The sequence below is a fragment of the Peromyscus californicus genome, unplaced genomic scaffold (genome assembly GCF_007827085.1).
Source record: "Peromyscus californicus insignis strain IS unplaced genomic scaffold, ASM782708v3 Scaffold_4__1_contigs__length_199733344, whole genome shotgun sequence".
NCBI classification, from domain to species: domain Eukaryota; kingdom Metazoa; phylum Chordata; class Mammalia; order Rodentia; family Cricetidae; genus Peromyscus; species Peromyscus californicus.
The window spans coordinates 196,296,643-196,321,307 of record NW_026294562.1 but is presented as its reverse complement, the minus strand read 5'-3'; the positions used below and the strand labels follow the sequence as shown (position 1 = coordinate 196,321,307).

The 24,665-nt window shown below is 37.2% G+C and overlaps 1 protein-coding gene and 1 pseudogene across 3 annotated transcripts in view; both read left to right on the top strand.

Moving 5' to 3' along the window:
• The window catches only part of LOC128093941 (vomeronasal type-1 receptor 4-like), a 60,446-nt gene extending 40,319 nt beyond the window's left edge, over nt 1-20,127 (top strand). For all 3 annotated transcript variants that reach the window (XM_052711858.1, XM_052711857.1, XM_052711859.1), the window contains one exon: nt 6,068-20,127. In XM_052711858.1, coding sequence (XP_052567818.1) covers nt 17,159-18,169 — 1,011 coding nt within the window. In that variant the 5' untranslated portion in view covers nt 6,068-17,158 and the 3' untranslated portion in view covers nt 18,170-20,127. The remainder of the gene's footprint in view (nt 1-6,067) is intronic.
• On the top strand, nt 4,320-5,695 carry LOC128093942 (vomeronasal type-1 receptor 4-like; annotated as a pseudogene).
• Nucleotides 20,128-24,665: the final 4,538 nt, after the last annotated feature.

The window sequence follows — 24,665 nt, the reverse complement described above, 5'->3', positions numbered from 1 at the left end:
GTGAATTTGTGTGAATATGTCAGTTTGTGTCTGTTAATGCAGAATTGAATTCTATTTCAGTAAGAATATAGAAACATGGATAGACAAGGTATCATTGTTGAAAATAATAATGGAATAATAGAATTACTTTGACCTCTTGAAGAAATGCCCATGGATGACCTTCAAGGGAGAATATTCTGAAAGAATATCTAAAATAATCTGTTTTTAATAACAATGCTGTACATTATAAAATATTAATGAAAATAGAAAATGTTACCTGATTGCTGTATTATTATATTTTTAAATTATTTTACCTGAACCTAATTAAGGTACCAATTGCTAGGGAAAACAATTCTAATGGACAATAGCTTCAAACAGATAACCAGAAATAAACTTAGTCAAAGAGTTTTAAGATGTCTGTTCTCAAAACTTGAAAATACTAAATGAAGTTAAAATCACAAACAGAAATGTCTCATTTGCTCATGGATTAGAAGAATTAATATGTCAAAGTCATTATATTACTGAAAAAGATGTGCATATACAATGCCATTACTTTCAAAATTCCAATACCACTTAAGTATAGAAAACAGTTTCAGAATGTAGATGAAAACACCAAGACCCTTAATGTTGACAGCAGTCTTGAGCAGAAAAGCAATACTGGAGGTATGTATCACAATGCATAATTTTAACTATAATATTAGTCCATAGTTATAAGAGATGTGTTTTATTTGTACCAAGAAGAGTAGGTGGATGGGATATAACAGATGACCTGAGAATAAACCCACCTACCTATAGTCATGTAACATTTGATATGACCATCAAAAATATTCTTTGGAAGTAAGGCATCATGCTGAACAAATAGTGCTAAGAATCTCTATATCCAAATGTAGAATGATCTAGATCTGTGTCTGTGTCCCTGTCTAAACATCAATTCAATGTGAATCAAACACTTTATTGAAAGGCATTAAGCATTAAGCTAGTAGAATATGTAGGCAACACCCTTCAAATAAAATCAAAACAATTGAATTTCTAAAAAGAACATTAATAGTGTAGGAGAGAAGCCCAATATTTCACAAACTAGACTGCACAAAATTCAATAAAAGCTTATGCAGCAGAGAAAATTTTAAACAAAGTGTACAAAAATTACAGAGGTCAAGGAAGTTGCCTTAGTTATCCAGATAGTTACACCACACATGATGAGCAGGTCTTGATCCCCATGACCCTCATGTAGGAAAGAGAGAACAGACTCCTACAGTTGCCTTCTGACCTCCACAAACATGGTATATGCACAATACTTCCCTTAAACAAACAGGGAAGTAAATGTAATAAGTAAAACAACAGCAAGGAAAGGTATGAATTCCTTGCCAAGAAAATATCTTACAGATATTAATGTGTAAAATTATATATAAAGACATGAAAAATTAACACAATGAGTCCCAGAAATCACATAAACAGTAATGGAATAATAAACTGAACCAAGAGATCTTGAAGTAATAAATACAATTGACAAATAGAAGAGAGAAAGAAACCGTGTATTTTCCTTTGCCATCAGTTAAATGCAAGGTAAAGCTGTTTAATATACTTCTTCCAGTCAGAATGGCTCCCATCAGAAAAACAAGTCTCCTTCCCTGTATGCTCTTTCTCCTGTCTCAAACCTACATAGTTGTCACCAACCCAAACACACCCTACCCACATGGGGCTAGACCATAGTGATGAACACTGTAAGCACTGTTCTTGAGAGGTTTGTGGATTGAGGAAAACTGGAAACAACAGAGAGGGTTCTGATGGGGTAACATTTGAAGTTTTGGACTGATGTGGACAGCACTAATGTATCTGACAGTAACAGACAGGATAGAGTTAGCCTACCACAGCATTGCTCTTGATATTGTCATTTGTCATGGACCTTTCTAGAACTATGGTTTGGTTTTTGTTTTGTTTTGTTCTGTTTTTTAGTTACTGTTTTGGTTTCTTTATTGTGACAAATTGCAATCAAAATAGATAAAACATACTTTACTGTAAAATATGACTACCCATTAGGAATGAGACATGAGTATGTTTTTGCAGTATCTCAATGTGACTGAGCAAAGGATTTGAAAACATTCAGCATGGATCATTGCCACTTTCTTATGGTCTATGGAAACTCTTATGCATTTGTCTGAAATCATTTCTCTTTTACTAACTTAACTGCTAATGACACTTCAGTATTCCAAATAGGAACTAACTATGTTTGCCTCTTTATGGGAGGAAGGACATTCATAATACATTGCCAGTCCTTCACATATGAGACCTCAATATTTCCCACTTGCTCCTTGTGAGTTCTTGTCTTCCTCTCAGGATAAAGAATTATCAGATCACCTCCAACTGTAGTCTCTTAAGAGGTAAGAGTAGTAAATTAGTCATAATTGTTTATCATTGCCATCTGTGCCAAACAGTTTTCAGCAGGTTATTTTTGTTGTTGTTGTTCAGGCCTCTATGCCCATTGCTACTGTGCGAAGGTAATTGGCAGTCAAAGGGTAGAGATCACAGAATTACAAACCCATATCTCAGGTACTGCTTGCCTTTTTAAGGCACAAAATGTAGTCACTGAGATTAGAGCACTGAGAATAAAATCCTGGCAGGGAAGGCGATGTGGTTTTCTAACACCTGCTTAGAAATTGGAGTTCATGAATTAAAGGTGATCTCAATAGTCTAGTAAGTGATTACATGAGAAAAAAAAATGAGACTTGAAATTTAAGCCAGTTGAAAACACCACCACCGAAGAGTGAAAGACATTCTAGAAGAAATGGTCCAAAGCTGGAAAAAACATGGGATCTGGTCCCACCATTAACCATTCTGAATGATTTGATCTTCACTTACAGTGACTGCTGTCATTTAGTCCAAGAGACAATGGAACCTGATTTTCAAGGTGATCATAGCTTTATATTAATCAATTTGTTGCTGAACACCCCCTCCAATCACCAGGATCTTAAACTGGATTTTCTTGGTTCTTAACACTGCACCTGTGCTGTGTCAAAGTTTGTTTTCAAGTATGTGGTGAATGTAAGGAAAGCATCTAGATCTGTAGAAAATTGTGAGTTTCTGGAAACTGTTAAAGAATTTCTATAATTGTGCAGATGTGGCAGGTAACTGTGATGCTAGCATTAACCATCCTGACAACATTCCCATCTCTAATCAAGAGCCCATCTCCCTCTGTCAACATTCTGAGGACCTTTAGGAAGAGCTAACAAAGATACTGCGAGTTTGTTTGATCACTTGTCAGGGAGTCACATCATGTTTTATTTCTTTAAAACATCCTTGTTGCTAGGGGAGTTTTTGTGAATGTGTGAAAGCACAAGAGGACTCTACTTTCTTGTCTATGATTCTTGTTAATACTGGTCTAAACAGTAAAGTCTGGTAAGTACATCCAATGAAATGTGATCTGAAAATTGTATCACATGTTATATTTGTGAGTCACAAAATTCAAGTTTGTATATGCAACATTTGCTATAAAAATCAGTCTGCAAAGTGCTTCAATGCTAATAGCACTATTTAACTCATCTAATGATTGGGACTTAATTCAGCTTATGCAATAAGTGACTTATTTATCGTTTCTTCATACACACATTTACTACTGTGTGATTTTGTACTTAACGTGAAGTGATGGTTTGGCCTCTGATCAAGGAATAAGTCTTACAATTGTTTCATGTGCTTATTTTTAGAAAATGAAATAAATGAGCTATAGGTCAATACTACCTTAGATTCATGCTTCAGTTTACTCATTGCCCAGGCTCATCATAATGCAGGACCCTGAGGTATTACGTCCCCACAGTTCATGCACCTCTATGAACATGTCTTAGTGTTCACTAATAATTAGCATTGGTCTATACCCTTAATGTTCACAAACAAATGGATACTTAAAATAGAAGAAAATCATAAAACTCTAGCCATGTGGTATACAGTAAGGAAGTACGAGAACATAAGTAAATACTCCACAGCCATGCCTGGAAAAAATAAATAACTTGTGTGAATGGAGTATGTGAAATGGCTTTAAACTCACTCTATCATCACCCAGCAATTCCTTCCTCTCACTATCCTGAAGTAATCACAATATCAAAATCTCAACTTCACTGTGTATAACTCAGAGTCCCCTGTCATTTTCATTGTTAACATGTTAATCACTAGTATCTGCCTTGTAGATTTGGAAGAGTGAACAAGTTATATACTGTTTTTCTTACAAAACATGGATCTGTACATTATAGCCACTTATATAAACATCGTGAATCATTTATTATTAATTCTAGTGGGTGGTACTAAGTTGTATGCCAAATGTTGGGTTTTAGGTAACATGGTGCAGGCAGCCTATGCCTATCTCCCCATGTACAATTCTCAAACTCAGGCAGTGGAGATGTATCCAATGGCAGCTAGTGGCTATAGGGGTTATTTTGTTATCACAGACTGTGGCTGCAGTTTTGGGCAATTCATCTCTCATCTACAATTATGTCTTGCTTTACTTCAAGGCTTACAGATTAAAGTGCATGGACTGGATTCTGATGCACTTGATTGTGGCAAAATTCTTAACTCTCCTGTGTAAAGGTGTTCCACAAGCAATGGCAGCTTTTGGTTTACAATGTTTCTTCAATGATTTTGAGTGCAAGCTGTTTTCCTACCTTCACAGGGTGGTTAGAGATGTGTCATTTGGCAGCATGTGCTTAATGAGTCCAGGTCCTCACCATCAGCTCTGAGGATACTATTTCGACTGGCTTTAAAAAGAAAGCTCCCAAGTACATCAGCTATTCCATGTACCTGACCTGGGTCCTATCTCTTCTCTTTAGCATTGTTTCCCTTAAGCATATGTCTGCAAAACCATGCAATAAGACTACCACAAGTCTCAAGGAGTTGGGTTACTGTTCTGCTGTTCCTTTTGATAAAACTGCTGAAATACTGCATGCAGTATATGTGATATTTTCTGGTGCTGTGTACATGGTGGTGATGCTATGTATGCTCCAGTAGCTCCACAGTTCTCATCTTGCACAGGCACAAGAAGAGGATGCAAATTATATCTAGGACCAATATCTCTCCTAGATCTAGCCCTGAATCCAGAGCAACACAATTTTTCTACTGGTGAGCACCTTTGTCTGCTTTTATACACTCTCCACACATTTTAGCATCTGTTTAATTTTTTTATTAATCTCAGCTAGTATCTGTTGAGTAGTCATGCAATATTTTTAATGTATTTTGCTTCTCTCAGCCCCTACTTGCTCCTGAGACGTGATTCCAGTGCATCAAGCCTTTGCTTTGCTTGGTAAACTATTGAAAATCCCCTAACTAAAATTCACCCTGACTATTCTAAAACCTTACAGAATTCTCATATTTTGTGTCATGCTCAGAAAACTGTAACCACAGTATAATATTTGTATTCTATGGGATTGTTGTTTTGTATAACAACACTGCTATGTTAAATGTGCATGTGTGCTTTTTACATGCATAATTGCATGAATGAACATGTGAGAGCATATCCAATGAGATTTTGTTTATTATTCAAGCAATACCACTAAAAGACTTAATGTAAAGTATAAGTTGCAAGAGATAGAAGAATGAAAATAATTGTTAATTTCAGAAATGTAAATAAGTTAAACTATAATAGCAAATTGGTTTCATACAAATTCCATTTTATGTTAGCTTTTTTTTCCTGGGGAGAGAGTGAAAACTGTAAATAAATCTAAGTGTTTTCATTTTTTCCCTTTGGGATTTGCATTAGTGGTGTTACTTAAAATAATTTTGAAAACTAATTCACAGGATATTTCAGTTGAGTCCCTTCAGTGTGTCTTTGTGATGCTGAAAAATGGGGTGCATTTTCATGGTGATCACATGGTGTCTGCTTTATGATATGCATACAGTTTTCTTGTATGTGTTGATTTTCACTATTTTTACTTATTTCCTTAGACACATGCTTCATTTTGAAAACATAACCAAAATTTAAAATAAGGTCATGAGTATCCAAAATGACAATCATGATTTCCTTCTTAAGATGAAATTTTCACTTACTGGTAGGTAGCCGTGAATCTTTCATGGACAAGTCAGGCTTGTTCTTGTCAATATCTTTTTCCAGAAGCCCCCTCTGCTTGGAGTTACTGCTTTATACATGAATTCTATAGTGTCCAACGTGCTTTCCTTGGCTTGAGTCAATATTTCACCACATGTTCTATCGCCTTTACTATAACTGAGAACAACTGGGACTCTCAACAGCCAACTAAGTACCAGGAAGGAGTTTCAGGCATCTTACCTCTCCCTACATAACTATTGGCTTTGGATATGTTGTGGCCAATTGACACTCATTGTCTTCACAGCACACTCTGATGTATAGCCTTTTCCTCTGAATTGATACACTCCTTCAGGAGGAGGGGGCTAACTGGAATAAAAAAATAGACAAAGTCACCTTGTTTGAGAAATATGAAACTGGCAAGGATCACAAGGGCCTCTCTCCAGTTATCCAGTGCTATGGAAGCAGAAGACATCTGTTGGGGGAGGATATCCTCAGCTGTCTAGCTACCTTGAGAAGATTATTAGACAGGGAGTGCTGCCTGAAAGTCACACAAGAGCTTCAGGATTGTAGTTTTCACTAGACTATACTCATATCTTGGTGGGCCATTTAGTGATGCAGTTATTTTTGCTCTGCATTCTGTTTCTGTTGGCTAACATCATGTTTGAAGTTTAAACTTACTATGCTTGAGAAACCAAAAAGCAAGTGTGCCTCCAGCATATAAGCTCCTAGCTTGTTCAAGCTGTACTGTGAGCCCACTCCCCTTTTCCTCAGACATTGAAGATTATTTTGAAGAACTGTCTGCTCTTGTAAAAAATGAATGAATAAATAAATAAATAAATAAATAAATAAATAGACCACCTCTGCTTTTCTTACAAGATAAGGATCACTAGGCTAACTGTTGTTTCTGCTTTTGTATTCAAGCTTGCTTACTCTGTTCAAAAAGAATTGCCAAACAAAATGTAACCTTATGAGTTTTGTCTGGAATGACATGACTCCAGGCTACATCTTGGGAGCTCTTTCAGATGTAGTCCTGGAACCAGGTGTTGACACCAATACCAAAATAAAAACCTCCTCTATTATAATTTTTTATTGTCAAATTAATAAAACACTGATCAACTCCAGACCCATAACCTGTAAGGAAGCCCTTCTCTAGACTCCTTTTAGTCACTCCAAAAATGCTGTTTGGTTTTCCAAGCTGTCTGGACTTCACTGGAAAAATTCATTTGTTCTGTTGTAGGTTTCCTCTCTGTGTGTGTTGAGCGTCCTCAGGAAAATTCTCTCACAAAATATGCTCCTGATGACCACCTCCACGCTTATTGTCACTGGTTTCGCTCTATGTCACGTAGTAAGATAAAAAGACATGAACCTGAGAAAGCACCTCATACAGAGGAGAGATATTTGATACATGTTTTTATTTACAGCCATCCTCATTCTGTATGTAACACATACTTAAGTTTGTTCTGCCGTTTCCTCTCTAGAGTAATTAGAAATTTGCTCATGTTTCTTCAGAAACAGTGTTTTGAAATTTAGTTCAAACAGACTCACATGGACTCACCACAGCATTCTACTAATCCTGAAGAGAAGAACAAACATCACCCCTACTAAAATTATTCCATAAAATGAAAAAGTGCTCTCTATATACTCTGATACCAAAACCAAAAGAGTGGAAATTAAAGATAAGTACCTTTGATGAACACAGAGCAAAATTTTTCAATAAAATACTTGCAATTGAATTTAAAGGCAGTTAAAAAACCAATTCAATACTACCATGCTGGCTTCATTCCAGAGATGCAGAGATGGTTTAGCATGTGCAAATGTAATGTATTAGGTCAATGGACTCAATTTGGAAACCACAGATTATATCAACAGATGCAAGAAAAACCTTTGTTATTTTTCAGAATTCCATGATTAAAATTCCTGAGAAACTAGTGGTGGAGGGGACATATTTCCAAATAATGAAGGCTGTATATGACAGACCCACATCCAACATCATCTTAAATGGAGAAAAACTTGAAACATTTCCACTAAGATCAGGGAAAAGACAAGGATGTCCTCACTCCTAGTCAATATAGATTTGAAGCTTAAATAGAGTATTTTTTTTTTTTTTTGGTTTTTCGAGACAGGGTTTCTCTGTGTAGCTTTGCGCCTTTCCTGGGACTCACTTGGTAGCCCAGGCTGGCCTCGAACTCACAGAGATCCGCCTGGCTCTGCCTCCCGAGTGCTGGGATTAAAGGCGTGCGCCACCACCGCCCGGCTAAATAGAGTATTTAAGACAGAGAATAAGAGGATCCATATGGAAATAAACTGGAGGTGGGTGGGGATAGGAATATGAGGGACCAGGTTGGGGGATGGATAGAGGGAGAGAGTAATGAAAGAAATGCCTTGATGAGGGGGCATTTCACGGTCAGGTATAACAATGGTGCAAGGGAAACTCCCATGAATCTATAGGGATGACCCCAGCTAAGACTCCCAGCAATAGTGGATAAGCAGCCTGAACTGGCCATATTGGTGACTATCCTAACTGTCATCAGAGTGTAGTTGAAGTTTTCCTGTGTTCCTCCTGGGCTGTGGTCAGGACAAATCTATCTCACCTGCCAGTCCTGCAGCGGCTTGGAACCAAGTAAACACAGAGAGGCTTATATTAATTAAAACTATATGGCCTAATGGCTCAGGCTTCTTGCTAGCTAGATCTTACACTTAAATTAACTCATTTCTATAAATCTATACCTTGCCATGTAGCTCATGGCTTACCAATATCTTTACATCTTGCTTCTCATGGTGGCAGCAGCTGGTAGCATCTCCTGACTCAGCCTTCCACTTCCAAGAATTCTCCTCTCTGCTTATCCTGCCTATACTATATTTCCTGCCTTGCTACCAGCCAATCAGCATTTTATTTATCAACCAAATCAGACCAACACATTCATAGAATACAGAAAGACATCCCCAGCACGTCCCCTTTTCTTTTTTTTTTCAAGTATATATTCAATATTGATCATACTCACCCTTTACTGCCCCATCTAACACTATCAAGCACAGCTCTGAGTGACAAATCCTTCTTGACTTTGTAACTACCCTTTATAAATTCTTCTTGAATTGGTTGCCCAGTCATTGCTATTCAAGTGTGTAGTCATCCACATGGGCAGGGGGAGACCTACCAGTGACTACATTTCTAAAGAAAAAGAGACCTTAATAATAGTATTATTCTGATAAATGAACATGCTGTTAAATTGAGTCCCAATGATTTATCATTACATCATTAGTTCATCTCTTAACCCTCATCAGAGAAGCTTCTGTGTGTAGTAGATGATGATTAATACAGAGATCCACAACTGTTCAAGGATCAGAAAATAAGACACTGGTGGAATACTCATCCCCAAAAAGGACATCTATATAAAATCTCTCCATCCAAGGATAAGGATTTAGGGAAGAGGGTCCTGAAGATTGTAAGACCTAGAGACGGTAGGTGATTAGAATGAAACAGTGTTTTCTGTGAACAGGAAGGTTGTTGTACATGTGGATCCACAGCTGTTGACACTGTTCATGAGACATAAGCAAGATCAAGCAAGACAAAAGTATTAACATGGTCAGGAAATTGTCACACAGTCCCACTCTTGGCTAAGGAACTCTTGGCAGTTGATGGCTACTGGGAAAGGAAACATCAATTTCTTTAAGGGTGTGACATAGTTGCCTGGATCATAGTCCAGTAAGACCACACTGATAACAATAGTAATAGCAACTGCCAGTTGTTTCTGCAAACCTGAGAGTTTACATGTCTCCATAGAAACAACTTCCCATTGTATAAAAGCAGTTTCCCTCCATGACTGAGCATTACCAGGTATAATTTATGGGTAAACATGCGAAGTTAAAAAATGAATTTGAAAGGCCAATCACCACCATTTGACTAAACAACATTGTTACTCTCCCCACTGAAGGCAAAAGTTTGGACATACATAAGTCTTTTCCCTGATTTGCAGTAAAATATAGGGCTTCCATTCTGTGTGTTGGCCTCAAAGCCAACCAAATGCATACATATTTATTATGACAGTATTGCATTAGTAGGTACATCTGTTCTGGCTTGCTGGCTGTGTAGCACCCATGGTCCACAGCCCATGAGAAATTTTTCATTAACATTTCCCCACCACTAACTGAATAGTGTGTCATGGCAAAACCACAGCTAGCCAGGAACAGGAGAATGTCTACCTCCATTTATTGTTTGATTTCTTAGTGTCCTGCAAACAAACCATCTGATTCTAGTATACATCCAATAACAGTGCCCTCATCCTGAATGATGTGGGCACAGAGGATGGATACTTGACAGTACCCTTTTCTATACAGTAATGTAATTTCATTCATACACTTAAATTTCAATTTCTACTCTTCTTCCTTGGGCTTTTCTAAATCAGTAAGATACTCAAGAGTAATCTTTCTACAGCAGGGCAAATCTCTTAAGGAATTTGCTCTCAACTTCAGGCAAATAACAGAAGGTTTTGGCATTTAGCAGTTTGAAGAGTGCTAGAATAAATCATTAAAAGATTCAGTAAAATATAAAGGATCCCCATTGGTTTTTATCTGCTTGTCAGAAGAGCAATGTTAGGTATGGCAGCATGACTGAGGAATCTATATTCCTCAGCCCTTCATAATATGATAATATTTACTGTAAGCCATTCAGCAGCCTTTTGTACAAGCTCTCCTGTAGCTTCAGTATCATTTTGCATTTCCCAATCAGGTCTTGTCAGTGCTAACTTGCATTGCTAAGCACACATCAGGCCTAAAAGGGAACACCATTATATGGAAGCATGCTGTACACTCTACCAGGGTCACCTATTCAATTCTGATAGCATGTGGTTTGGCATCATGACCTTAGTATTTCAATGCTTACATGTGGTAGGAATCCCAGACTTGGCCAATGAACTTTATCCCAATTACACCTCCCTGCAGTGTATATATGTACACAGAATATGGTGTATAAACAACTGCCAAAACAGAGGATAAGACTAATTTATCCCTCTGCCATGTTTAATTTTTCCACATGCCCTTTTTAAGTACATCATAATTTCTGTGAAACATTGTTCAGATTGTTTTACTAATTTTTATCATTCTTTAAGAATTTTGTCCAATGTACTTTCATCATATTCACTTCCTCCCCACACTCTTCCCAGGCCTTTCCCCTTCCATCTGTAGCCAGATTTGTGTCTTATTTAATAAAATAAATACCTATCAAGCACAGCTGGTGTTTTCTATTAGTTCTTCAATGTGTAGCCTTCCATTAAAAAGTGGTCGACTCTACAGGTTAAATAACCCTTCACTCTTTCTGTAAGCTCTTTTGTTATATAATTGATATACATGGGACTGGGATACAATTTTGCTCGGATCTAGTCAGCTGGAATGATCCTTAATCGGTTTTTCACTTCTTATCACCCTTACTTGCCTTTAAAAGTTATGAAACTAATTAAAATGACAATATATATTACTAAAATATGCTAGACCATCACATAAAATTCTTACTGCATGATGACATTTAGCAAAGCCACTACAACCCCTCACTGTCCTGATGTTTTTGTTTAATTGACAACAATTTAAACTCTCCTATCACACCTGGATGAGATGAGCATCATGAACCACCTCTTACATGCTTGATTCTTTCCTACTGCCCCTCATTGCTCTATTATCCTTAGATTGGTGTTTTTCATGGGTACAGTAAATGACCATGATCAAGTGTCCCTGTTAGCTTATATGATCCAGTCCATCAGGACATTATTTTTTCACAATCTGTTTTAGGTTGCATAGTCTTTTTCTCAAGGATGCATGAGCACCTATGTTTCTTAATTCTTTGTTTCTATGACACTGACACTACAACTCATTACACGTGTCCCCAAGTCCTTCAGCCTCACAAACAGGACTGGGAGTGGTGCTTTCTTTTCTTGTTTAAAATATTTCCTAATAAAAACAGTGAATAGAGGATCTCTTGATTATCATACTTTCTGATAATATACACTGTTTTATGGTAGATTCTAACATTGTTCTAAAGCTCGTACCTGAGAGATATACCTCATCACATTTACTTTATTTGTCTCCTTTTGTGGATTCACAATCTATTAACATAAGGAAAAGGATGCTGATAGATATCTACTTGGTCCTCTTTTCCAGAGCAGCTGCAAATCAAGGCTACTGTGAAAGTCATAACACATGTCTCTTTCTCCTTACAGCCCTCCTGTGTGAGTGTGTTCTTTCTGGGCATTATAGAACTGGGAAATAATTTTATCCAGTTCTAGATAGGTGAACCCATGAAATTAGTGTGACTACTGACAGAAGCCAAGTTTTGTGGTTATTGTTTGATATTGCTGCTGTCATTTGCAGGGCATTCCTCTAGAACATTCTCTTCCTTGTATAGATACTTTTACTTCCTTCCAAATAGCAAAAACATTAAAGTTATTTTTCCATAAAATGTCAACTGAAGCTTGCCTTTTATTTATTATAAGTGCAAGCTTGTAGATGTAACCAACCTTCTTATTAAATAAGAAACCCAGAACCAATGCAAAGAAGAAAGCTAAGAGGTCAGAGCTAAGAGCTAAAATCCTTATCCTTCTTCCTGCGGTGGTCCTACCTCTCCGAACCAGAGCTACTTCCTGTGTTAAAGTCTTTATATAGAGTTCCTGTTCTGCCTTCTCATTGGTTGTAAACCCAACCACATGACCACCTCATCACGGCCTGTCTGTACAGGCCTCCAGGTTTTCCATGATTGGTATTGAGATTAAAGGCATGTGTATCCAAAATAGCTGTATCCCTGAACACACAGAGACTTACCTAGCTCTGACTACCAAGTGGTGGGATTACAAGTATACGCCACCACTGCCCTGCTTTCCTATGGCTTGCTAATAGCTCTGATCCCGGGCAACTTTATTTATTAACATACAAATAACATTTAATACAAATAAAATATCACCATACAAGCTCCAAGAATTAATTTGATCATTTATAGTTAGCTTTGAGAAATTCCGTTGTGAATTGATAACATCCTATGCTTTTTATTGTATCTCTTTGAAATACTAAGATAAAAGTCTTATAATTGAAATTCTCTTTTATATTGCTATGTGAAGATGTTACACACTGAAATGAGGAATGGAAACTCCATTTGATTGTTCATGGAATCAAGAAATATAATGTCACATGCATAGCTCAATGACAGGCCTCATACAGACCTCCAGAATCTCATGATGCTTACCTCCCTGTTTACCTTCAGGGAACACAAAAGGGGACAGTTTAAATGAGCTCTATAATTTTCCTTCAAGAAGTGGCAGCAAGAATGTTTTTCTGTTTTGAATACTGTGAACAGGGGAAACATTGCTCAGAAATGTTTGTGCTTCCACAGCTGTGTGTGCTTATTACTACAGCAGGTGAAAAGTTATGAGGGGAGGGAATATGACATAATCAAGACAGATGTCTCAGGCACTGACTGCCTCCCTGCAGCCAGTCTGCTGGTAATAAAGATTGTGGCATTGATATCAGCATCTTACCAAAAACAGTATCACAGGTATTGTCTCCAATTGCAGTATTTTCAGCAGGGTCTATAGATCAAAAGCCATCTCAAGATTAAATGTGAGTGACCACAAAGAAAGAAAAGTGAGTTTGTACCTGATACTAGGACAATATTTCATTAATGGAGAAAATCCAGAGAAAAATTCTCCAACAGCAAATAACTAAATCCCTAATTACTGATGGCACTGAATCTCCTCCAGAGATTCATATTGCAGTGGTATAATCAGAGTCATAATGATAACTGTTTTTCAAAGTGCTAAAGTATGTTTTAAAACCTACCTGCTAGCTCCTCTGCCACAACAGGCATCCTCCTCTGCATGGTCAGCTTTTCATCATCTGGTCCCACAGTGTCACTATGCCATCCTGGGGTGGAGAGTAAAACAATGAATCATCCTAAGCAGAAACTATATCTAGTGGTCGTGTGCTGGGTTCTCTTTATCTTGGAAACATGTATTGTATCAGCCATCAAAGGACTTTAGTCTGAACTAAGGATGAGGCAGATTCCCTAATAAAGTCAGCCAAGTCACCTACAATTTGAAATTAGCATTTGAATAATATACTCTCAATGTCACCAGTCATATATGTATCATTTCCTTAGTTGCTTAAAAGTTTTCTCCTTTTTTTGTCACAAAAATACCTACCTAACATGGTAATTCAATCACAGGATGCTCAGAATTCAGGTGCAGATTGGAGTCTCTATATGCTGCAACACACAGCTGTGAATCTAAACTTTGTATAGATATTTACATCTGTTTGAAATATATAATAAGATTATTTCATTTTTTATAATAGCAAGATACTTCATGGCCAAAGAGGGCAGTATGTACACATACTTCCCATGGTAGAGGTATTTACCAGCATTCCATTATTACTAATAAAATTATCTGATCAGGAATCAAATTAGCACTTCAATGTGTCATCCCAACTTTTATAAAGCTATGCACAGATTGCAAATTTAATTTAGGGTTATATCTTCTTTATGGTAATTAAGCCATATCATTTCACTTGTGTTATCATTACACTGTTGCTATATTTTCTCCCCCAGCATCCTATAATGCACAATGAAGGGCATAAAACAGGTAGAATATTTCCTGGGCAGTTGAGGTTAATTTGTGTATTGCATCTTAAATACACTTAAAAATAGGCTGTTAACTAATTACTAAATGCAGTTAAGAATGATGACAATGGACTGGGGTCTTTGGCTACCTATTGGTCCTCCTTGGCCAATAACTCAAAATGAGGTAGTTCATGCTAGCAATGAAATTTTCATTCAGTAACCCATGTCTTCTGGGCCAGAATTGTTCACCTACACAGGGAAACTTTGTTAAAAATGCTCTTTGTTTCTATTTGATTATTAATAAAAAAATGGTAAAGGATAGTTTCCTTTGAAATATCAATGGTAAACCACTTTCAGTTGTGAAATCAAAGAAAAATAAATCAACTTGAAAGGTGACATTGAATGCAAAAATACACAAGCATAAATTTGTAGCATCCAGTTCAATTTAATGTGCTCTCTGAGAATATCAACAAGTATTTTCAATGACTTTTCATCTATATTTAATAATGACACCAACTGAAATGAGGAAGTAAAAATGAGATTTCTGTACAGAACACTTCAATCAGGAAATACCATGTACACATATAACTCAATGTTAGACCTCAGACAGACCACATTATCTTCTCATCTCTAAAGATGAGATCCTGTGACCTCTGAAACAGATCAGATAACAACCTCTCTGAACTCTGCAGTATTTCATTAAGAGCTCAATTCAGGAACTTATAATTCTTCTTTGCTAATGGTCACCAAGGGAGAAAAGTTCAGAGCAAAGTTCTTGTCTGTTCAAGCCTGCATGCCCATTGCTACTGCAGGTGAAATAATAATTGCAGGTCTGAGGGGAGGTGAGGTCATAGAATCACAGACCCATATTTAGGCACTGACTGGCTCCCTACACTCGACTTCCTGATCTTTGTGGCCATGGAGCTGTGATCAGCATGCTGGTAAGAGCAAATGTACTGACAGTGTAACAGACTGCAACCTGAGGGCAGAGATAAAGAGAAATTGTGGGAATCTTGGTAAGTGAACATAGAAGACAATAGAACAGGGGGCTGAACCAGGATGAAAGACAAAGTCACAAAAGATACAGAGAATCCTCAGGGATGGAATCAGGAAGAAAGGAACACTGGGTTCCTAGAAGCACTGAGTTATACATTGAACCTAACATGTTTCTCATTGTCAGTGCCTGATGTGCTGTTTCCCACTAGAAAAGAAGGCTGGCCCTAAAGGGGCCATAAAATGTCACTCTGAAGACAACTTTATTCTTTATGAGGAGATTTCCCTAGGGCACCCGATAAATGGGAGTTTCTGTAGTCAATGACAATGCATAGCTTTGAGGAAATTTGTAAGTCTGTGTGTTTTAATGTTGTCTGTGCACTTATGCACAGTGAAAATATGGAGCATAAGGGGCATGGTAATGAACGCTGAATGGAGAAAGTATTTACAGGCTCTCTCAATGATTCCAACACTGTGCACTTGGATGTGTACAGACTTTTCTATGAAATATTTTGAAATATGTCCTATAAATCAGATTAGAAGTAAATTCTCATGGCAATAAATTGAAAATAACAGCAACCTGCAATCTCCTTTTATATGAATAATAAAGTTTCAGCCATTCTAGGAATACACCAAGTATTACTTCATGCTTTTAATAAGGAGTGAGATCCTTCCTTCAAACAATATAATCCTACCTTCAATTGGATGAAAATGAAGGACTCTTTAACACAAAGCATTTTTTCTGCCCCAGAGTGAGAGTATAATTAATGGAAACAGCATTCATATCCATTTGAAAATGCCTATGTTGACTAAACCTCAAGTATCATACTTCCATAGAAATGGCAAGGGATACTGAAATGAAAGCAGTTATATATTTATTTCTTTCTGTCCTCAAATATTAGGACTTAATCTTGTTTTAACAAGTATGAAAACATTCTGATCAATTTTGGTACTAAATTATCCTGGCATAGAATATTGTAAAATGGGAAGTCTGACCAAATAAAGGGGATTTTTGAGATCCCATGGCCTCTCCTAAATTTATCATTGTACATAAAATATTTTACATATTAATGTCTGTTAACATTTTAATAATTCCAACTATGTCAATTTTTGAAATTATCACTTCTCATATTGACATGTTACATATATAGCCTATAATTTACTAACTTCAACTCTATTATAAGTATTCAAAAATTTACTTCATTCTGGTTTCAATATAGATATCATCTCTGAACTTTGGTTAATATTTTGGCCATCTTAATCAGTTATGCATGGATTGATATTTATTTCCCCAAAGTGAACACAGCACAGGTCATTATTGATCAGTTGTCACAACGGGGTTATTACTATGTTTCTAACATGAGCCACAGGAGGCTTCCGGTGCTCAAGCTGTCACTGAGGCATCATTGCCTCTTTCCGCATTTCCTGAGTGTGAACCCAAAAATAACTGAATGCTTTGTGCCCCTATTCAATCCTTTCCATGTGTGTAATTTATGCCATGACAGTGGCTGCCCTATAGGTTGAATATTTCTTGTGGACTCATTCTGGATAGAGAATGTCTTGTTTCCTGTATGTGTAGCCCCAGCCTCATCTTCCCATGCAGGATCCTCAGACTGAGAGTAGGAACTGACGCCATGGCAGCCTGTGAGCTAGCTGTAGGAGTGATCTTCTTGTGTCTGACTGTGATTGGAGTTCTGGGGAATTTCTCTCTTCTCTACCATTATCTGTTTCTTTACCGAATAGGGTACAAGTTAAGGTCCACTGACTGGATTTTAATGCACTTGATGGTAGCCAACATCTTCAATCTATTGTGTAAAGGAATGCCCCAGACAATGTCAGCTTTTGGTTCAAAGGACTTCCTCAATGATATTGGATGCAAATTGGTTTTCTCCTTTCACAGAGTGGGCAGGGGTGTGGGTGTTGGCAGCACCTCCTTCCTCAGTGTCTTTCAGGCCATTGGGATTGGCCTCAGGGATTCCAGGTTTTCAGACCTTAAAGTCAAAACGCACAAGTGCATTTGTTACTCTGTGTACCTGAGCTGGCTACTTCATTTCCTTATAAGCAGTGTCAATCTTGTGCACATGAGGGCAAAACATGGCAACGAAAGCACAACAAACCTCAAATCTTTCCTATACTGTTATTGGGTCCGTCATGACAAAACCAGAGACATATTATATGCAATATTGCTGTCAGCTCCTGACATTCTTTTTCTGGGGCTCATGCTATGGGCCAGCAGCTATATAGTTCTCACACTGTATAGGCACAAGCAGATGATGAAGCAACTGCCCAGGAATACTGCATCTTCAAGATCTTCCCATGAGTCCAGAGCCACCAAAACCATCCTTCTCCTGGTTAGTACCTTCGTTTCTTTTTATACACTTTCCTCCCTCTGTCAACTCTTTGGTACTCTAGTATACAAGCCCAGCTGGTCTCTGGTAAATGTCACTGCAATGGCCTCCCTGTTTTTCCCGACTGTTTGTCCCTTTCTGCTCTTGAGCCGTGATTCTCGGATGTCCAGATTCTGTTTGCCCTTAAAAAGCAATAAACATTTCCCCAATGTCTCTGACCAACAGCTGAAGTGAAAGTTTGTTCACAGTTCTTAGTTGTTACTGAGTCATTCTGAAAGAATTGTGAGCATAATTACAGTCACACCAAGTCAGTGTGCAGATTTTTGCAGAAAAGCTAGTAAATTACTGTGCATGGAGGTGTGCTTGCAAACACACATGCTCACACACATGTGTAATTGAGTGTATCATTTTGTGTGCAAGCATGGGAACCTGCATTTTCTTTATCATTATGAATCAAGGTATTTATCTGGATGATCATGTAATATATATAAAATACAAAGGATCATGAAAATGTGAACTTTAGGTATCAACTTAAGGTAATTGTTAAAAAGTTCATAATATCATATCACTTTTGTGATGTGCTTTCTGCCTGTTTGGGTGATTGACACGGAAATAAATGAAAGAGCATTTAAACTGAGGCCGATTTTTATTTCTGATATTTTCCTGACTCTTGAATTCTATGCTACACTCCATTGTTTTAGAACAGAAGGTGAACTTATGCCCATGATTTACTCTCCCTCTTGTACTTATGTTATATTGTGTATTTTTCCTTCTCCCACACACTGCTTAAATGCAGATTTGTGCCTTTAACACCTTTCAATTTGCAGGTCACTTCCTCACAGCACAAGGATATTTGTACACTGTATACAACTCTGCATGCATTTTCAAAATGGATACTAATGTAATCAGGTTCAAACCTGATGGGAGATGCCCATCTCAAAACTATTCAAAATGGGAGCACAGAGTGAACTCACTGCACAGATCCCCATAACCAATTCTCAATTCACAGGAATGAAATATTTCTCTGTGTAGTGTTTATATTTGATTTTTATGATTTTCTGTAATTGTCTCTGTATTCCTATACATTGATAACAGAATTCAAATGTGTGAAAATTAAGGAGTAAACACGGGTCTTTTTTTGCTCAGTGAACAGAAGAAGTCTCAGGAGTTAAGAATGTGCGCTGCTTTCATAAAGCCTAGAGTTGTGATCCAAGCATCTACATTCTTTAACTCACTGTTACCTGTAACCCCAGGTTTAGTGGATCTGAAATCCTCTTCTGATTTCCACAAGCACTGTACACATGTGTTGAAATTAGACACAACTGCACATAATTTAAAAATAACCAAAAGTAAATCTTAAAAACCCTTTGATGTATTTGTTGATCCACATGCTTTGTGGTTGGTACATGGTCTCAGTATCTCCTGGGCACCATGTGCTAGAAACTTGATTCCCAGTGTTGTGATGTTGAGGTGTAAGAAACATCCCACGTTTTAGCTACCTCTCGCTGCCTGTCTTTCCAGGTGTGCTCTTTTGAATCACTTCCCCAACTACAGTGATTTTATGTGCTCTGAGGTTTCACTATAGCTGGTCAGATTCATCTGCATACTTGCTACTTTTTTTCAGGAATAACCCAAGCTTCTGAATTTCATTCAAGAGACAAATAATGGTTAAATAAATGTTTCTTTTTAAATATGAAGTATCATGCATGGATGGACACTGACATGTAGGTCTTCCAAGATATTCTTGTGGTAGTTGTATGAACAATTTCTGTGTATAAATATATGTGCACGCTTGTTAGTTCACAGGTATTTCAGTTTCAGAATGGACATAAAGAATTTTTACATATTATTCTGTAATTCTCAGGACAGTATATGCTCTTGTTTAAAAACACTGTGTCATTCATAAGTTTTGCTTGGTTAAAAATACATCATTATACTAGCTCTGCCTTGTTTTTCTTTCTATTTCTTCTGAAACACCAAGACAGAAGGAAAATATTGTTTCCCTGGATGAGTCCCCAATTGGTTTTACAACAATTTCTCATCCCTGAAATCACATACACACAAGCAACACGAAATGGATTGAGTAGGTTTTATTTATATGTTTATGTGTATAGATGTGTGTGTGTGTGTGTGTTTATAAAGAAAATGATGTCATGAATGCAAATGGAACTAAATCAATGGGACATGGAAGGGGTTGGAGAGAGGAAAGGGAAAGGGGAAATGATATATTTGTATTTAAATTAAAATAAAAATTACTATTTACATCAGAATTGTGTTCAGAGTCAGTACATTTCCTCTATTAGTAGAGATTTAATCCACTCATTTAAAGGAAATTATACAGTTGATTATATTATGAAAGTGTTATATTGATCAGTCTGACATTACCTATCCTCACCTCACTCAGATTATCATCTCTCACCCTCCAAGCTGAGTTTCAACTCTCCTGCTTAGTCTGTCAGTTCTTGCTTGTCAGTCACATGAATGCCACAGCAACTCACAATCAAGGTTAGTCACCAGATGAAAAGTTTCAATTAGAGGGTCTTGTTAAGAGTGTGCAGTCAGAAGCACCAGGTATCTTCTTTCCCCTAGCAAAGAGCACTTTCAGAATCTTTTACAGTGGCTAAAGGACTCTAGACATGTGCAATGAACATGTGAAAACTCTCATTAAATGCTTGTGTTGCACATCAACACCAATTGAAGGTTGTAGCACCCAACACAACAGGGTCCAATTGTATCCTAGCCATCACTTAATGCAGGTAGGTACCTTCATGTGTTTCAGCAGCTGACCACACATATCTCATAGAAGTGATGGTAAGATGTTTGAAATCAACATATAATTACTGGAGACCTAAGTGCTGATTGATATTTTAGTATTGCATTTAGTAACACAGACACATTAAACCATGGTAACAAACCTTCCCACAAAGTTGTAGGCACCATCCTATCCACTCCTTAAACTTAAAGAACTAACATCCTATCTTTTTTTGTGATCTCCCAGCTGTATTACAATGACAGCTTATCTGCACAATTTTATGAAGACTATCATGGAGATATAGTCTAACAGAATTTTCAACTTCCTATTTCAAAATATACCTAATGTGTGCAATGATGGTTATGAAGAGATAAGCAGGCCAGACACTGTAGAATATACCTATAATTCCATCATTTGGGAGGAAGAGGCAGGAGGATTTCAGTGAGTTTGAGATTAGCAGGGTCAAAAGTATGAGTTCCAGTACAGCCGTCTATGTAGAGAGACACTGTCTCAAAAGCAAGCAATCAACAACAACAGAAACAGTAAAACAGAGCATTAAGTAGAATCTGAGATGACAAGAGTCTGATTTCTAGATCTACGTTGTCAATATCTATTTTTCTACTTTTGAAATACAGGAACAGACGCTTCATATTCACACAAAATGCTTCCTTACAAGTATGAGAAGATGAGTTTGGATAACTAGCACACCTGAAAAAGTTGAGTGTGTTGAAGAGGGTAAAAAGAATATACAATTTGCGAATTAGAGATAGGCAAAAATTACTGAAATCACTAGAAAACAAGGTGAGAAAATCAGCATGCTTCTGGTTTATTGGTAGATCTTGCCTGAAAAAAATACATTGGTAAGTGATAGAGGAAACACATACATCATATATATGGCCTCAAATTGTACACCTACAGACATCTACATATGCTCAAGTACAAACACAGAAAATCACACACACACACTTGTAAACACATTTTTAAAGTAGTTAGATGCCACACATAGTCTGTCTTCTTTTGGACAAGAATTGAATGGCAAGAATATGTTTAATATCACAAATAAATCATGATGTATATGATTAACTTTACAATTAATATGAAATTATTCACAAACTGAATACTTGCCTGGTAGATTAAATTCTGAATTAAAAATGGGCTCAATTGGCTAATGAAAGTGTTATCTAAACTCATAAAATAATTTATTAATTAGTTGGAAAAAGAAAAAAAACGGACCATGTTTATAAAAAACAAAAAGACAAAAAAAAAGTAATTCTGAACCTGACCCAGGTTATGGAAATCTAGAATGAGTGAGTGGACATGTGGGAGAGAAGGTATTGGTCAAAGTGCTTAATAATGAGGAAGACAGAGTAATAAAATATGAAAATATTTAATGGTAATAAAATGTGTAAACATATATCACATGAAACTTCAATGTCCAAATATCAATAAAGATAGAGACAGGGGGCACAAAAACCATCCAGGAGAAGAAAGAGAGAATATACCCAGGATGCCATATATATCGTATGAAATGATAAAAAATCCACTTTGAAGCAAACAAAATAAACTCACTAAGTAGAGAGATGTCTTAATTTGCTTTTTATTACTCTGACAAGCACTGTGGATACACAAACTTGGGAAAGAATTGGTTTGTTTCATCTTACAGCTTATAATCCATTGCAAAATAAAATCAGGACAGTTAATCAAGGTAGGAACCTAGAAGCAGAAACCAAAGACGTAATGAAGGAACACCACTTAGAGGGTTGTAGCCTATGAATCTTTCAGCCTGCGTTGTTATAAAACCTAAGGCCACCTGCCCACAGTAGGCACCACCCCTAATGGGCTGAGTCCTTACATATAAATCATTAATCATTAAAATGGAACACATAATTGCCTGCAGGCAATCTGAGGGAAGCATTTTCACAACTGAGTTTGCCTCTTCCCAGATGATCAGAGCTTCTGTCAAACCACCACCACCAACAAAAATCACAATAAACTTGGCAGTAGAAGGGACATGAAAGTCAAGTGGATGACAAGGGAGCAAAGAGGAAGACAGAGAAGAGGGATGGTGAAACATTTGAAAGTTCAACAATGGTAAGTCAAGTGCAGTGTAACATACTAGGGCTTCATGCCAGTCTATAGAAGAATGCAATTCAACCTGAAAGTGATATGCCTATTTTTGTCATAAAGGTGACATTTTTCTCAAAGTTAAAATGTGATTTTTTTCAAGGTCATGTAACACAAATCAATGGAAGATTAAAGGTTTTACAGAAAAATATTGAGTCTTATATCAGGGATGCTTGTAAGCACATCTGCAATCTCAAAATAGTGGAAGCTGAAGTGCATGATACTTGGGTTCTAGTACATTTTTTTCATGCAATCCAACCTGAAATAAAAGGAATTTCAACAACATAGCAAGCAGAAGACATTCCTTAATTTAGAAATATTTTAATAAAGGAACAAAAGCAGTATATTCTGAGATTGTCCTCTAGTACAGCTCTGTATTCTTTAATACACATGGCATTATCACTGTGTCACATAGAAGCGGTGATAACCTCTGAGTTAGATCTTCAAGTTTCCCTCATGGAAGATTTTGGCAGCACTTAGTAACCCTCAGGTCTCATGAGCCACTCATGGTCCTTCAAGAGATGTTCAGCACCACCTTCACATTCCTAAAGATTTTAATGCTAGTGACCCTGGGCTGGGGCATCTCAGGTGTCTGCACCCAAGGTAGCATTTTAAGTTCAACACAACTGTCTTTGAGTCATTTCTGTTCCCATATCTAATCCTCATCCATATTCTTGTAAGTAACACAAATAAAACTCATTGGTTCAGCAAGTTGGATTTCAGTGTTCTCCAACTGTCTGTTATCAGTTCTCTGTTTAGAGTAAGTAGAAATTTACTACCCCTCCCCAAGAATAGTGTCTCACAACAATATTTACTACTGAAAGACACTGTAGTAAGGAAGATATTGCCAAAGATTAGTCATCACTGTTACAGTATTCGATGTCAATTTTCCAAGGTAGAAGAGAACTACTTTCACAAGACAGTTGAGAAGTAAATTAAGGGTCCTGTAACAGCCTGGATATAGGAGGCACCTGTATGTTACACTCCTCCCACCCCAACTCCATTTTCTGGGAAGTCTTCCTTTTTGTGTGGACTCAAGATACACATAGATATATGACCCTGTCTCTCCTCTCCATACTTACTCTTTTTCCTACTAAAGCCTGCTTGCAGAAGCACTTCCTTCAGCCACACATTCACTCACTGAGAACCACACCTTTTTGTGAAGACTTGCTCCTCTAGATCTTTCCCAAAGCCCCATTCATCCTTCCCTCTTAGCTCATGTCCATCTCTTTCTGCCAACTGTTGGGGTTTCTACTGCTTTTAAGAGACACCATGACTATGGCAATACTTATTAAGGAAAACAACTAATTGACACCACAGCTTACAGTTTCAGATGTTCAGTCTATTATCATCATGAGGAGGAACATGTCACTGTGCAGACAGACATGGTACTATTGTAGTAGCTGAGAATCCTACATCTTACAGGCAACAGGTAATTGACTGAGACACTGGGATGTATCCTGAGCACAGGAATCTCAAAGCCCACCCCCACAGTGATACACATTCTCCAATAAGGCCACATCCACTCCAGCAAAGCCACACCTCCTAATAGTGCCACTTCCTATGAGATTATGGGATCCAGTTACATTCAAACTACCACATTCCACTTCCTGGTTCCCATAAGGTTGTTACAATATCATAATGCAAAATGCATTTAGTCCAACTTAAAAAGTCTCCATAGCCTGTGAGAGTCACAACAATGTTTCAAAGTTCAGAGTCTTTTCTGAGAATCATGCATTCTCTTAACTGTAATCACTATAAAAATAAAAACCAAAAAGCTTATCACATGCTTCCAACCTAAAATGGTACAAGGTATACATTACCATTTCAAAATTCAGGGAAGGTAGCATAGCA